Genomic DNA, 16,487 nt, shown 5'->3' with positions numbered 1-16,487 from the left:
TAACATCAGCAGGCTAACATACAATGGCACTGCTAACCCTTCACTTTTGCAGGTATTTGGTTACACCAACCAGCCCACGTCATCCCTAAAAGCTGCTCAGATGGCTCAAATATATTCCAGAACATTATTGAACTTCTGCTGACCAGAACCACCACGTCTTTGTACTTTGAGAACTCTGAAGGCTTAATGATAGCATCACACGCATCATCATTTCCCAACACTCTGAGCTAGACAACCAGAATAGCACAGCTATTAACATTAATAATAACACTGATTAACACCTGAACTAAAGTGTGATGACTTGTTATTAGTCACTCGTATTTGGGATGTCAGAGTGTCTTTACTGAGGCAGACCCATTACAAAAGGTTCTGCCTTTGTACTGATAAATAGACTGAGTGTCAGGAAGTGGCAATTTACTGATGATTCATGACTACGTCAGAGATCCACTTCAACCACAACCAAAAAAGAAAGAACATTTTAAAGAGCCTTTTTTTCTGGGTTTTATAACAAGCACATTATCATTAGTTAGATAGTTAGTTAGAGTAGACACTATTATAAGGTTGGAGCACGTGTACATGACCCGACCTTTTGTTCAGCCTGGACGATTGTTGAGTTGAGCTACAGAGCAAGACTCAAGAGAGAGAGAGAAAGACTCACTCGTCCTGGAGGAAAACTGACTCTAACAGTGGATCTTCTTCACTGAGGTTTAACTAAACCATCTCTGCCTTGGGAGCAGCCGGCTCGCTGCAGTAAGACTGTGTTATCATGTCCTTACTTTATTTGTCGCGGTTCACAGTCCACGCCGGGGAGCAGCAGCCTGGCGGCCTGCCTCACATCATCGCTGTCCACGGAGAAGCTTCGTCGATGCTCGGTGTGGGCGACCGCCACCCGGATCCACTCCATCAGCGGAGGCAGTACCAGGAACGGCCTGCAGGGGGAAACAAAGGTTCACATAAAATCAAATTAGTTAAATCTTAAAGGAAGGACACGCATAATATAATTTTTCGCAAGGCCCCCGAAACATACATTGTATTGCTTTTTGATGGGATCCCACATAAACACACAATTTCTACCACACTTGGAACATTTTGTGTTATTTCACATGACAGATTGTAGGATAAAGGTTTACTATACGTGTATTATACGCACAAAAACATACCTAAAGACTAGTTTATATTTACATGTGTAGAAACACGGAGTTTAACAGGTCATATCATTATACAGTATCATGATTAATGCAACCTTTTCATGTCAAAATGAATTTTTCAAACTGATAATATCAAGTAATCCTTTCAGACACGTTGCCGGGATTCATAACGCTTCGTACGCCTTACTGACTTTTCGAATAAAATCACTTAATAAAGACTGTGGTCCGACGCTGATAGCCACAAACTTTGTAATTAAAGATGCCCCCACAGATAACTGAAGAGGCAGCTACACCACATCAATATCCATAATTTACAACTCAGATCAGTCCGGAGCAGAAAGAGATCTAGATGCTGCAACCTCCCCAAAAGCCGTTATTACCTCCTTTAATCAAAATCAGTAATGGGTCCTGCCTGGCTGACATGTTCATATTTCATCATTTTCTTTCCAAGACTCGTGTGTGTGTGTGTGTGTGTGTGTGGATGGTCTCTAATCACATAACCTGTAAATCACCTCATCTTTCTCTCACAAACACACACATACACACAGATGTTCATCTGTCTGCTATTTATCTTTTCCCCCCCTCACAGTGCAACAGCAGCAAAATTCAGGTCAGTCATTCATCAGACGTTTAACCCCTTTACATCGGCTCACAGACACAACGAGCTGTTGAGTTTTACATAAAAAGATCTCCTCATTTTGTCACTTGTAAGCCGACTGAGTCACTACAAATGAATATAACGTTTGAACAGGTGACTTTTTGACCCTTCCTCGTTTCCCTAAATAATAGAGTGCCTCAAGAATGAGTCCAAAAACACAACCGACACTTTTCCAGCACTTGCGGCTCCCTCGACACAAAGTCGGTGTTTTTTTTGAATGATTTTTTCAGTTAGATGCCTGAAATAAACCACAAATGTGCCTGACAGAGCTTTACAATCTGTACAGCACACTTCTATCTACCCTCTATCCACCCTCGATCTCGCCTAGTAGCCAAGTAGCTAGTCGATACATCACCACATTTCCAGCACCAGCTAATTAATAAGGACGTGTGAAGCTGTATCATCACAGACCACAAACAAATGATTGTTTGATTTGTGGATCATAAGATGTTTTGTGGATCATAAGATGTTAACACAAGCTTAAGATGTTTCTATGTTTTGTTCTGCAAGGGACAAGGGAACAGGATAAATAAATAGCATAAATGCTTACTGATTTCCAGGTTTTAGGACTACAAACTATACCACTCTGTACCCCTCGAATACCTTGGTAGATGCTAGCAGTTGGTTTAGGCGCTACATTTTAAGAGGCGAACATCTGGTACACCTGTATTCTTATTCAATTTGGCCACTGTTCACAATAAGGATGTGCTGTGTCACGAAGACAGAAAACTTCTGTGCCATCTTCTGGCAGTGTGCCTTCAGTAAATCCTGTGCTCATTCATAATACTTCTCCTCTCAGGCTCATAAATAATGGTCCTTTTCTGTACATTAGTGAGCTAATGACCAACAGAACAGACGTGGAAGATGGCTTGTGTGCTTTCTGCAGAGCCTGGCCCTTAAAGCAGGTCATTGCTGGATAGTCGCACTTGAGAAACCTCTGTACCACAAGGTTCTCATTAAGAAGATATTAAGCAATTTTTTTTTCATTTATTACACTTAGCAAATATGACTTTGCCCCTTTTATGAACTCTGTTCTGACAACAAAACGTTCGTACTCGTACAAAAAAAAAGGCATTAATTATGGCGGAGTCAGGGGTAATTCTGACTCACTGGATCTGAGTCTAGATGATAATAAAAGTCCTTTAAGGCTTTTAAAACCCTGGAGCAGTCTCAGATGCACATTAGAAAACCTTAAAACACTAAATTAAAGGGGGCTAATTCTATTAGTCAGTTAAATCACGTTATGAATCCATCAGTAAAGGTCCCTGTAGAGCTTTTCTCCCTCATGACCCTCTGGCAACTATCATTTCCTTAAAAAGTGATTTCAAACAGAACCATTTGGGACTGTTGTGTTTACCATGTGTGCAGCTGCCTGGTCCTTTTGTAAATTTGCTGTAAGCACATGTTTAATCAAGGCAGCGGCTTTTTAGATATTGACACGCTGTGTTTGACTAGGCTACATTTCGTTTGCATCAGTTTCTCAGCCCACATCAGAGCTGCGCTTGTCTTTACACCTACAGTCTGCCAGCAATCTGAACTCTGGCAGGAGCTTTTAAAATAAAAGCAAGGTGCTGTTTAGCAGCCGGCTGACTAATGTGACAATTCAGACCCTCCTCCCTTTTTCTCAGAGCTGCTTGTTCTTCTCGCTGATGGCTGTTTCCCGAAAGACATATACACCATTCTGGGTTTGAAAAAGGAGGGAGGCCCAGTCTGGAACGAAAACACCGAGGGGTAATGCTATCCATCGATACAGACAGCAGGCCTGTAGTGACAACCGACACCCAGAGCTGCCAGAGCGAGAAAAAAAAAATCCTTCACAGGAGTAAACGCCCGCGCCAACACATTGAATATATCTTTAACTGCAATCTACCTATCATCTTTCTCATAAACTTCAAAATTTGGAGCAATAAACCAATTATGATCCTCTGAGGATAATTTAAAGCTCAGATCTAAAAGTCATCCCAGCATTTTACTTCCATTCAATCCTTTTTTTTTACCTTACAAAAGGCTTATCTGAAGCCTTACAAATCAACCCCTAAAAGATAATTTTATCTCATTAAATCATATTCTGCCTCGCTTTTTTTTTTTTTTATCCCGCTGTGTTACCCGGGCCCTTTCTACTCGTCTCCAACCTTTCAGCTGAATGCTAAATAGAGAATTTTTCTCTCCGGGGACCCGAGAGCCTGCTGACATGTCACTCCGCCTGACATTCCTCGTGCTCCCCAGGGTCGTCAGGATGGAGTTTTATCTCCTCGCAGTGGAGGAAAGATGTTGGAATATCTGTCCATCCGTCCATCCGAGTGAAGTCCCTCTGGTTCCCATCAATCTGCACGATGCCCGGGGAAGTGTCAGCGACGACCAGCCCACGCAGCATCTTACAGGACCGCTTGTGGGGCGAAAAAACTTAGCGCAAGAAAGTAGGAAAATGTCTGTCCTAACCTTAATAACAGATGGAATTATTCTAGCTCGACGGTGCCACTAACTGACAGAGGCAATATGGTTGAAAGGATGAATGTGTCTAGCCATTAAGACGGAGGGGCTGTTGGAGTTTGTGCCCGCTGAATGAAGTGCTTTTGCAGCGTGCCAGAAATGTGGCTGACGGATGTTTCGGGGAGATTGGATTCTAACTTATGCAAACATTTCTCAGAGATAGAAATCGTCTTACAGCTCGATTTAAAGCTTGACAAGCGGAGCACATGTCATAGTGTGCAAGTTATCTTATTGACAGCACTGACGGCAAAGGAAGGAAGGAAGGAAGGAAGGAAGAAGAAGGAATTCTTGCAGAAAAGCCTCCTTTTATTTTTTGCTCTTTGAGTCTGAATATCAAGACCTAATATGTCGTAAGTGTCCACCAAGGCCTGTGCCATTTTAAAAACGCTGCTTTCTAGTCCTAGTTTTCGAAGCCCTGGTGTACCAAAAACATTTCTGTGGAGGACAAAGAATTCAATTCAATCCTTCACAACTGGATGCAGGAAGTAAAAAGTAAAACAAGGCATTATAAAAAAACATTAACTGATAAGAAGAAACAGTGTGATGCAGCAGTTAAAGACAGCATGAGGATATGAACAGTGTCCACATGATGTAAAAACTTGGATTCTGGACGCTGGATTCTCTGTTAACGGTCGTCTCCTCTATGAAACATCTGCATCCTCACTGTGCTGCATTATTATAAACTATGAGGCTGTTTATCTTCAGCATTATCATGTGATGGGATCTCACTTCTCTGCTCTGTGTGCAAACACACACCTCCATTACTGCGATGAATGGACACAAGGGGGAAAAAATAACTTAATGGAGAACATACTGTGTGCCGAATTAACGAGAAGGCCCAAATAATAAAAAATTTGCTAGGGAGAGCATTTTACAAAGTTTATTTAGTTTCTCCTGACACACAACTCACTAAATTGAGTGATTTTATAAGGGAGTCTGGGGAATTTCTTTCCCGCTTCATCGTCCTGCTCCTTTGCCATCTGTTGTGGCACAAAACGTTTTAAAATTATTGTAAACTGCTGTTACTTACTTCTAGATTTAATTTATCCTGGCCTTTCAAATTAATACAAAAACATGAACGTTGCACACTTTTTACTATGACGTCATTACACAGACTGAAGGTGGTCACAGTGATGATTAAACTAAAATATCACAACTCATACTGTATGTATATGTTGGGTATCATAGTCTATTTACCACTTGTATTTGGCTGTTTGAAGGTAACTTTCAGTTGATTTAATGTAAAAACCCTGAAAGTATCTGTAATGTAGCACCCTTCATTCAGGTTATGTGTCCTTCGTGAGGCTCTAACGACTGAATTAGGACACAGCTTTCGCCTCTACCTCTCGAGGTTTAACCATTGAGCCAATTAGATTATTTATGAGCTGGGTGAGAGAAATCTGCAATAAAACACTGGCGATTTAATCTGTGGAAAACTAGAGAGCTGTTATGTGGAGAGAAATGTGACTGAAGGGAACAAAGTAATCCAAATGAGCCACAAAATTGCTTTCTTTGATGCTAACGGCATAAAAACTTTACCTTACATGTGTACAGCCGAGAGAAAGAAGACTTCATAACACCACATTTTTCTGAATGGGCTGAACAACTATTGCGTAAGAGCGGCATCATCTCCAGGCTCACTGCTGGACTCACCTCTCAGTCTGTAAGGTGACTTTGGAGGGCTCGACGTTGGGGTTCTCCCACTCCATCTGTGGGCAGTGCATGAAGTAACACAGGGTATAGAGGGCCTCGGGCTCCCAGTGCACTGTGGTGTTGGTGGCCTTCTGGTGGACTGGGGTCCCGTTGCTGGGGTTCTTGATGTGCAGCGGCTGGAGGTGGTGCATGGCCCGGGATACCAAATCACCTGGAAGGTAATTTTCAGACATGAGAGCAGTGCATGCATCATGTGATAAAGATAAAGGCATGCTCCAAAACTGTAGGGGGCAGCATATCCCGCTAACTGCTGCTCAGTACACTGGACTTGCTGCTCTTTGCTGGAGCTATCTTTGTTTTCTTAATAATGACACACAAGTGTGTCTTACGATGAGTGATTGAAGGAATTAAGAGAATTCAGATGGTGTACGGTTGGATTTTAATTTTTGATAAGGCAAATAGGTGTAAAAATATCTAATTTCTTTACATTTTATGGGTTTATTTCGTTTATTTAAAGGACTAACTCACAAACTTGCTGTCAGCTGAAACAACATGAGCTAGCGGACTATCACCTGTCGCGTTACAAAGTGGGATGAGGACACAGGAGGGGCTGGTGTTAGCTGTTAGCATGCTAACTTTAAAAAAACATCAACACTGTTCTTCTTCACACACGTTTTAAACTTAATTATGGCCATATTTTACATTAAATTCCTTCTTTAAAGATGAAATAATAACATGTAACGTGTACTACGCTGAGGAAAACATCGAGTCATTATAACAAAAGTCCTACGCATTTCTCTCCTCGGAGTAAAAATCCAATTTCTGCTGTGCTCCTTTGACATGTGAGTACTCGCAGCACTTCTGTGATGAAGTAGAGACACACTCCCTCACTCAGACTCCCTCTGATTCACCGTACATTAAGTCATGCACATATGCCCACACAATCCTTGCTGAGTGGGAAATTGCTGCCTTGAAAATTAAATCTTACGCACATCGTGTCTCTTTCATCACTTAGCAGTCTGAGCTCTTACTCTTTTCCTCGTTTCACCTTCAGCTCTTATATTTTTCTCTTTTCTCCCCCGACCTAGTTAATCTTACATGACCATCGAGCGAGTCATCAAAAAAAAAAACTACAATATCTGTGTCAGTGTGCAGGCGTGTGTGCTAAATGTCAAAAGAGTCTGGAAAGCAGGTTAGAACAGTGATAGTAGGCTGCGTTCGTTTTGTAATGTTACTAAAGGATAATTCTAACTAATTAGAAGATGCGTCTTCGTAGCTTTAACCGCTGTGTGTAGGAAAAAATGAAAAAATTTATGTTTTGCTTTTGTTGAAGACACAGGAATAAAATGTTATCATATACAGACAATGAGTGATTTGTTTTCCCCACAATTGTGCGTCTAGTATATCTGTCAAAATATAAACAAAACAAACTGACGACGTTAGTGACAATAACATGATGGCTTTTGGTCGGCAAAAAAGGAATAAATCTACGGACACTCGTTATTCATAATTCGGTAAAAAGGAAAACGCAATTTTGTTGTCTTTGGACAAACCCCGGCTAGCAGTTCCCCCATTATTTTCAGTGTTTGTGCTAAGCTAAGCTAACCTTCTCCTGGCTTCGGCTTCATATTCAATAGACAGATACGGTATGTCCACCAGAAAGCAAAAAATGCAAAATGTCAAACTTTTTAAGAAGGATATATGTCTTTACCTGTGTCCATTTTTTTATTTTAAGTTTGTTGGTTTGTAAGCAGGATTACACAAAAACTACTGATCGGATTTCTACGAAACTTGGAGGGAGGATGGGTCTCGGCCCAGAAGAGTGTCCATTAACATTTGGTGCAGATCTGTATGGATCCAGGTATTTTTCTTGAGTGACTTGGTGGAGGTATGTGCTCCACTGAGTGCTATTCTAGCTGACAACTGTGTCAATCTCCTCCATGCTTTGATGCTCCTTTCAGTCATTTATTTTCATGCATGTTTCTACCTACTGTATGTAGGAGGATTCTTAATGCTGCCTACAGAGCTCGGTGGGTTTTGTCAGTGGGCACAACACCATCTGTTCGACACACTGGGCGATGACTCAGAGGTCTGCAACCAGGCTGTCACGTTCCCAGATGTTATCATAACTGATAAAAATGATGGCCAACACATTAATGAGAATAAGATCCAAACCACACCGACCTGGAATCATCTGTTGGTCATATTGTGTGACTCAATTCTCTTCACACAGACTCGGTTTTTGATTAAAATTTGAGTAAAGATGGGAATTTCGGGTGTATTTGAAGAGACATAACTCAACATTTCTCTACAGTTTAACATGAGCTGTTCACTAAAAATCATGAAATATTCATCCGAAGATCCCGAGGACTCATATGAAACGGTTTTCTGTAAAAACTACACCCACCAAAGAGATTGAACAAACTTTTATTCTAGAAAAAAAGAGAATACATTTTCTGGCCTCTTCCATGATAAATGTGGTCGATTGTTTTGACTATGAACTTATTTCAAGCTGAGTCCATACGCAGCAGGAGCGGGGGAACGAATGAAAGTCAGGAGAAATTTTACAATTCTAATAGTTTTTCAACACCAGAGGTGGTATGAATTTCAAATACGTGCGCTGCACAGGCTGATATCCAGCGCTGACATTTAGAGAGCCATAATTCTCTGATTTAGGTATTTTGACAACTTCACAGCAGCTTATCGATGAGGTCATTAGTGATGCATTTAAGAATAACGATGTTGCTCTGAGAGGGAAAAATACTGCGGCGTGCGCCTGCAGGGTAGATTCCTCCCGAAAAATGAATATCCATATTGATCTAATTATTCACCTGCTTTCTTGGACCGCTGGATGTTTTCACTGAAGGAACACCTGAATCTGAGTTCATGCACCCTCTGACTTCATATCTGAATAAAACATTGTGTGGAGAAGTCTTCAGTGCAACAGTAAACACACACGCACACACACAGACACACACTCTCTTGTTTGATCTTTGATTGTTTGTTCCAAAAATACTCCGTCTGAGGGAAGTTGGCCTGTCTTGAAACCTCTTTCCTTCGACAGAATGACACGGTGAGTCTGCGCCCAAGGTTCTCCATCTGTCAGAGTAAAGGCCCCTGACAGAGTTCACAGGCAGGCAGACGTAAACAGAGAGCAATGCTCACAGCGCAGTCGGCAGGAGGGGGGCCTCAGAGATACTTATCTAGAAAGAATTAAATATATCAAGATACAACTGATAAAAAGGGCCGTTTCTCTGCTGGATAAGACTCTAATCTCCAGGTATGACGTGTTAGACAAACACGATGAGGTACTGTTGGTTACTTACTGCAGCAGGGGCCCAAAAAAAAACCCTGATAAGACTCAACTCTCAGGCTTCATTGACTTTGAGGAACTAACAGTTCCTCGGACGTAAGAAGCAACTGAATACGTAATTCTAACTATTTTGTGACAGAAACAAATCAATACATTAATCATTAAATGCAACAGTCATTACTTGAAGCTCTGCAGAACTAACAGATATAAACGGCTGCTCGACTGTGCAGACTGTTTACTATGCTTGTGTGGTGCTCAGAAGCGTTTTGAAAAACCTTAATCAGGTGGATTCATTCAGCACAGAAAACCTTTCTACTCCGGGGACTCAGGAAGTCCCCGTGCTGTTCATTGTGAGTTTACGCAGTGTGCTACGGGCCTGAATATAAAGAGGGGACATTAATAAAGACTAAGGAGATAAAACGAAGACGACTGAAATATGCATTTGAAGGGAAACAATACAAAAACAACTCATAAAACAGAACAGAAAAGCACTAACTCCAAGAACTGATGATGCTCCCTCCAGGGTTTGCAGACTTCTAATTCACACAGTGTCCATAAATAATAAACCGCATGTAGTTTTCCACCACGACAAACATTAGAAGCAGCCACATGCAAATAGTTCAAAACACGGCTGTCCCTCTGAGCTCGGTCCAGCGCTGGCGCTGATCATCGAGCTCTCTTTACTTCATTAATTGTTCTTGTGACTTTGGTTTTGTCAGCAGGACAACACTCGCTCCCGTCTCCTTTGCTGTAATTATCTAAGCAACACTCCTATGGGGTTCATGCTTCATCTCATTTGAATTAATCACAGGGGACAGCTTAGTGTCTTCCTTTCTTCCAGCCAAGTCCTTCCTGTCCTCTTGGAAGGACTCATTACAGAGCCAAACTTTGTTCCCTATTCCCAGCGAAAACATGGTGAAACACCACAGAGCAAAATCTCCCTGCTATAATGAGACGTCAACACTTTATTTTCTGTCACAGCGGCTACAACATCTTATTATTGTGTCTTTTTCTCTGCTACATCACAACCAACGCATTAGGAGCAAGGTCGGTTAAAGGATGAATGCGTTCACCGTGCTAATAATTTCCATGCATCAAGTAATTAAAGATAAAAGGAACTCTTTTCACCTCCGACTCCACAAAAAACAAAACCACAGATGTGCTAACAGCTCTGTGAGGCTGCACGTTGGCACAGCGGAGCTAAGTGCTAATGCTAGCATGGCAAAATGCTCACCTGGACAGTGTTAACATGTTGATGTGAACTGTAATTATCACCATCGTAAAACACAGCATTATGAAAAACATAAATTGGGGGGAAAAAAGTGTGATTATACTGTCTATAGAATATACGCCTCCCCGCTCTGTACGCAAATAAACACAAACATCGCTGGGCAGGACACAATGTTTACAACACAAAGACAGATAGAACTTAATGTGTGAAATTTCAAGGGGGCCCAGATACTTAAGAATTTGTCATAGGCAGTATTTCATAAAGTTTATAAAGTTTCTCCTGACTCAAAACTCATAAAATTGAGTAATTTTATAAGGAAGTCTGGGGGATTTTCTCTCCCCCTTCATCTCCTCGCTGTTGTTGACTGTCGTTGCTTTGACTTATAGTATGCTGCTGTTCCAAGTTTTCTGTCTGCTTCTCAAATTGTTGTAAATTGTTGTTAATAACTATTATAAGTTATCCTGACCATTCAACTTAATACAGAGAACATGACAAAGAGACAGGAGCTAAAACAGAGCGTTTTGGTAAAAGGCGGTGTGCAGCAATGGGAAAACTGATGTGTTTTTGAGCATTAAAGCATGTAAACCTCTTCTAGTAGTAACCCAAAATAAAATTATGAACCAGAAACTGAGCATTATATGTCTCCTTTACTATCTGGATGATTACATCTGTACTTTCCGGACCATGAAAACCAATGAGAGAGGCATCCCGGAGCAGCTGACGGTGCCGCCAAGCAACAATACACATTTTAGCCCTTGAGGCTAACGTTAGCTAGCATACTAGTGTTGACAGAGACTTAAAATCTAACATCCAGTTCTCACTGAAGAATAGATGATCAGTGTTGATCATCCAGACTCATTTAACCTTCTGTTTTTGTTTTTTTTCTCACTGCAGCAAGTTGTTGCACCACGCTAATCTCCATTTTGTTTAGGTCTGCTTCCCCATGACATTATAAAGGTTTCCTGAGATATGTGACTAACATACAGACAGAAAGACAGAGACTCCTTCCTTTATAGTTAGATGTAGCTCCATATAAAAGGGAGTGACGTCTTCTTCTTCTTCTTCCGGCCAATACATGAGAGCGAATGCAAGGTTTGTTTTGATGTTTTGATGTAGATAATAATTCCCACCTAACGAGTGATTGGAGATAAACTCTTCTCACCTCAGCTCAGACACTTTCTGCATGTCAACACCTCGGAGGCTTTAATGGTTGTTTTCTCTTCTCCATGACGGCAGGTTGAGATTTCTCCGCTCCTTCCATAATGTACTGATCTATAAATGCACTCCTCGGCAGCAGGTATAATAAAGCACAGTGTAATTATGTTTTCATAACACGAAGCCACAGGGAGCATGTTTGATTTATTGCTCTTGGAACGTTTTATTTGATGGAGAGTGATTTGACCTCGGTACGTTCTTATTGCAAAGTGTGAGCCAAAAAAACCCCAAAACGACTTTTAAAAACTAATTACGAGTCCAATTACATGCTTTGTAAAGTAATTAAATGTATGATTATTGTTCTGCTACATAAGGTTCCCAATAATACCAACTGTCGGTAAGACAACAGTGAAGTATTTCAGGGATGATGTTTTTCTTGTATTTAAGGTGTAAAGGAGTGAAAAAACACAGTTAATATCTTTACTTGCACAGAATTTGTAGTTTTACTTTTTGCCTCTTTTGCTGTAATTTATCTCCACCAATTCTGGCTGATTTTCATCCCTTAAGTTCTGTATTTTCTGCAAAAGATTCGTCGGTTTTCTCCAGTTTATTCCTCATCCATGTGGTGCCGAATTAGAGAGGCAGTAGTGGAAATAATTAATGGGAGTTGTGATAGTCTTTGGGTGCAGATTCAGGAGCCTCTTTCCTGCAGTGACTCAGCATGGAGGCCCTTCTGGGAAGGGGAACGCCTGAATCCATCAAAAGAGCGAAATCGTTATGAGATGGATGAGATGCACGGCAGCATTTGGTATCATTTTTGTCTTTCGACAGCATATTTTAATGATGCGTCATGTCTCTTTTGCATCTGGACATCATCCTGTGAATTTGATCAATAACTTTCAGAAAAACACTCGAAACTCTGGCTGCTAACTCGGACAGGGTCAACATGTAATTATGTAGAAATAGAGCTGGCCATCAGGAGCAACTGGAGTATGCATGGAAATAAAGTTACTCTGAGCTTCATGGTGATCAACAGACATCTAGTCAGGGCTCTGGGGGAAATGCCAGGTGCAAAACAAACACTCCAAAAGTATGAATATTTATTCCTGTAGCCTTAATTACAGAAGTGCAATTGACTGACTCTTGAAACTGAAGACATTTTCGCCTACTTTGGATGTTTTTTTAAGCAGTTTGTGTGAAAATAAAATTAAAATAGCTGGCATAAACATTAAACAGAGAAAAATATTTCAACAACAAATTGGACTCAAAAGCTGCATCTTATTATTGATGGAGGTGACCATATCCAACACCAGAGTGAGTGTGTGAGTGGATTATTAGCAGCAATACCACAATATAAAAATACTGGCTTAGAAGTAAAAGTAATTTAAAATCATAGTAAAACACCGCAATAACCACTTTTTGGCCACTTGGGGGCAGCAGAAACAAGGTGTGAACACATCGTTGACATATCGTCACTATTTAAGTGGATATAGTGAACCAGGGTTGCAGTGATATTGTGGTTTCAAGGTATACTGAAGTATGAAACGTGGCGGCTATCGTACCGTGTACATTTGCTTATCTAAGGCATTGAATTCTACCATATCAGTGTTACTAATAATATATATATATATATTTCAAGTTTATATTAAGTTTCATATCTGTCAGGATAAAGTATTTGGTAAAATCATAGTAAAGCATTTGTACAAACTAAAACAAAGACGTCTATTTTCAATCTGTTAGGTGTCATTTTAAGCTATGTAATAACTTATACCTACAGGGATCCTGTGAAGGTGGCTATCATATTGCTTTTTGACACATCGAGCAGATACAAATTAACATCACCATTCATTTGGAGTCATGTTTGTGTCCACCTGATGAATCCAATACAATGAAGTCCAATATTCAGCCTCTTTTTGCTCCATTTTTGGTCTCCACCACCTCCTGAGGAAAACATCTAGCTTTTTTAGCTGCTAAATGCTGAGCTATGTTCATCAGCTAGTCGCTAACTTTGTCTGTGGTTTTCTAATGAGCAGAGTGCAGTGGAGTTTCACCTAAAACATCTGTCTGCTGCAGCCGAGGATTCACTGAGAGCTGTGAGAGCGAGGATTTGCACAAGGCTGAGCTAAAGTTGCCAAAGCAGCAGCCAGTTTGCTGTCTTTGGCAGAGCTGCATCTCTGGAGGGGGGGAAAAAATGTTGTTTTGTTTTTGCTGTTGTGGCTGCACAAATACATGTACCCCATAATTGTTAAAGTCAGAGCAAATTAAATTGCTATATCATCTGAACTTTTATTGCTTCTTGATAGGTATGCCTCCAAGAGACACAGAAATGGCCAAGACCAACACAACTTTTCTTTACATTGGGAGACGGGGTGTTTTTCGGGGATTTAATGTCTCAGGGAATAATGAAAAAAATCTGCTATCGATAGGTGTCAGTCTGTGGGAAACACTAAAACAAAAAATAAAGATTACAGTTGCTTTTAATTAACATGGATGTAACCTCACTCTGAGTCTGGAATATTTCTTTTTCTGCGTAAGAAAAAATGGTCATCAATGTTAAATTGAACACATTAACATCGTCCTGCGTCGTCTAAACCTGTTGAAGATCACACACGCTCACATGGCTCCTCCCTCAGGGTGTTGGACTCGGCATATTTTGAGATTAATTAAGACTCTGGCTGGTATTAGGGATAATTGAACGCACACTTGACCAGATGTGATTTAAGTGTTTGAAAGCAAATTGCCCTTAACTAAATTAATAGTCAGCAAGCAAAGCCTGTAATTCGAGCAGACAAAGTGACTTCTTATCAAATGTGACCTGAGATTATCACGGCGAGACAACTGTTGTGTTCCCTAATGGAGGTCTGAGACGGAAGATTCCTCCAGTGTCCTCCGACACGCTGTCACGGCCTATCGCTCCCCGAGGGCAACAACTGAGGACATTTAATCATCACTTGGTAATACGACCGACTCAGGGCTCCGCCTTTGGGGCACATTAGCGATTCCATGGCAACTATTAATCACATTCAATTACAGGACATGTCATCATCAACACAGAACTATAGCAGATAGTTTTACCAGCGCCGCTCGAGTGGAAATTAATCACCAGTGGCCAGCGAGAACTCGTCCGTGTTTGAAAAGACGGATGATTCGTCGACTGATGCAGAACAGGAGCTGGTTTTAAGACTCTCAGCTCGGTGGTTTAATAATCCGAAGTCTCACTTTTACAGTTAATATAGCGAGGATGCAACCATGAGGCCATCTGGAGTCGACCTGTGAGCCAAACAGGAGTGAAATAAAAGGGTAAAAATATGCAGCAAACAGCAGGACACCATCTGCAAAGGTGTAAAGGAAAAAAGACCCCCACCGGTACAAATAAAGTGCCCTGCTGCATGTGATGCACAATGATTCACCCCTTTTCAAGCAACAGACGTAAGAGCAGCTCGAGTGATGCTCCAGCCATTGTACTGAACTGCAGCTGAAAATATATAGTACTCACATGAATGATCAATGCAGGAGGTATAAGAATAACACAAAAGAAAAGATGTAAGAAATGGAGAATCCAACGGCACACGTGGAACAAAGAAAATACTGAGAATATCACCCATTAACTTTAGAGATCCTACTTCTGTGTGATGTCAACAAGCTCTCCGCGACCCCGTTTCCTGCAGCAGCTGGTGACTGCTTTCACTAAAAAGCTGTGTTGAATCAGCTGCTCACCTGACACAACATGGCAGACAGACAGAGTTGGCAAAAAGCTGGTAAAGTGGAACAACTGGCAGCGGAAGATGTTTTCTTGAGCTGATGCAGATCAGAACAGCTAAAAGTGGAGAGAACGTTGGACTAACATCAAGCTCCCAGGAAGAGCGCCAGGCTTTAGAGCCAATATGACCTTTTCCCATTTCCCATAAACCAGTTGTTGAATTATTTTGAGCCTTACAAGCCCCATAAAACAGCTAATTTCACTATCAGAACTGGATCTATTGGAAAGTCTCGAAGAATCGCACTTTAAATTGTTAAAGTTAGCGAAGGGCTGAACCGAAGTTAGCCAGCTCGGTTGGTGAAAGTCCATAGTGCCCGTGCTCTGTGGGCTCCAACATGAGGAAGATGTTTCGTACTGCAGCCAGTCGTCAAATAAAATGTTGACAATAGTGTTTTAATTTGTGTCGGATTCTCCCAGATTGGGACTGGCACCTATTTCATAGGCTCTTGTACCTCCTTTGTCACTACATACATACATTTTGTACAATATTTAATGTTATATATCCTGTTCTTTTTTTTATTTCCTGCTGAAGCTTCTCAAAAATCACTCCTCTGCCTATTTTGCAGCCATTTTAAACCTGATTCTAAAAAGAGAAAGAGGGATCAGTCACGTCACACTGTGAGTTTTGTGAAACGCGAGCTAAGCTGGCATGTGGTATTTGTTTTTCAGTGTCTAAATATTTTGGCATATGATCACTGTAAACAAGTAGGTGGGTGTTTGTGCTGTGAAATGATGAATGATGATGTATGGTTAACTTCAGATGTGTGTGTGGGTGCGAGTCTGCAGCGTCGTCCATAGATACTCTAAAATGGATCAGCTTTGTAGTTCTGCACCCCAAATATCAGTCGCTGCAGCTTTAAATGACCCTTTAAAGTTCAGGTGTTGTGCAGACACTGTCTGTAACTAAACTAAAACTAAGGTAATTCACAGTTTCTAACTAGCTTACCGCACCACAGAGTACTGTACCTCTGGAGGCAGGCACTTAAAAGGGTACACTTGAAGGCAGCATCTGTTTCACCCCAGGATGCCTCGACGGTGGGGTACAGAACAATTCGTTTAATATTTAGCCCAGTTTTGAA

General features: G+C 41.1%; 1 protein-coding gene across 1 annotated transcript in view; it reads right to left on the bottom strand.

Annotated features, from left to right (window-relative positions):
* Positions 1 to 16,487, bottom strand: part of LOC141008403 (ankyrin repeat and BTB/POZ domain-containing protein 3-A) — a 174,045-nt gene that overhangs the window by 22,798 nt on the left and 134,760 nt on the right. The window contains exons 3-4 of the mRNA XM_073480751.1: positions 5,950 to 6,160; positions 777 to 929 (exon numbers count right to left, since the gene is read on the bottom strand). Of these exons, the coding sequence (XP_073336852.1) occupies positions 777 to 929; positions 5,950 to 6,160 (364 nt within the window). The remainder of the gene's footprint in view (positions 1 to 776; positions 930 to 5,949; positions 6,161 to 16,487) is intronic.

Source organism: Pagrus major, chromosome 14 (genome assembly GCF_040436345.1).
Source record: "Pagrus major chromosome 14, Pma_NU_1.0".
NCBI lineage: Eukaryota > Metazoa > Chordata > Actinopteri > Spariformes > Sparidae > Pagrus > Pagrus major.
The sequence above is the reverse complement of the archived record's forward strand: the minus strand, read 5'-3'. Positions and strand labels throughout refer to the sequence as shown.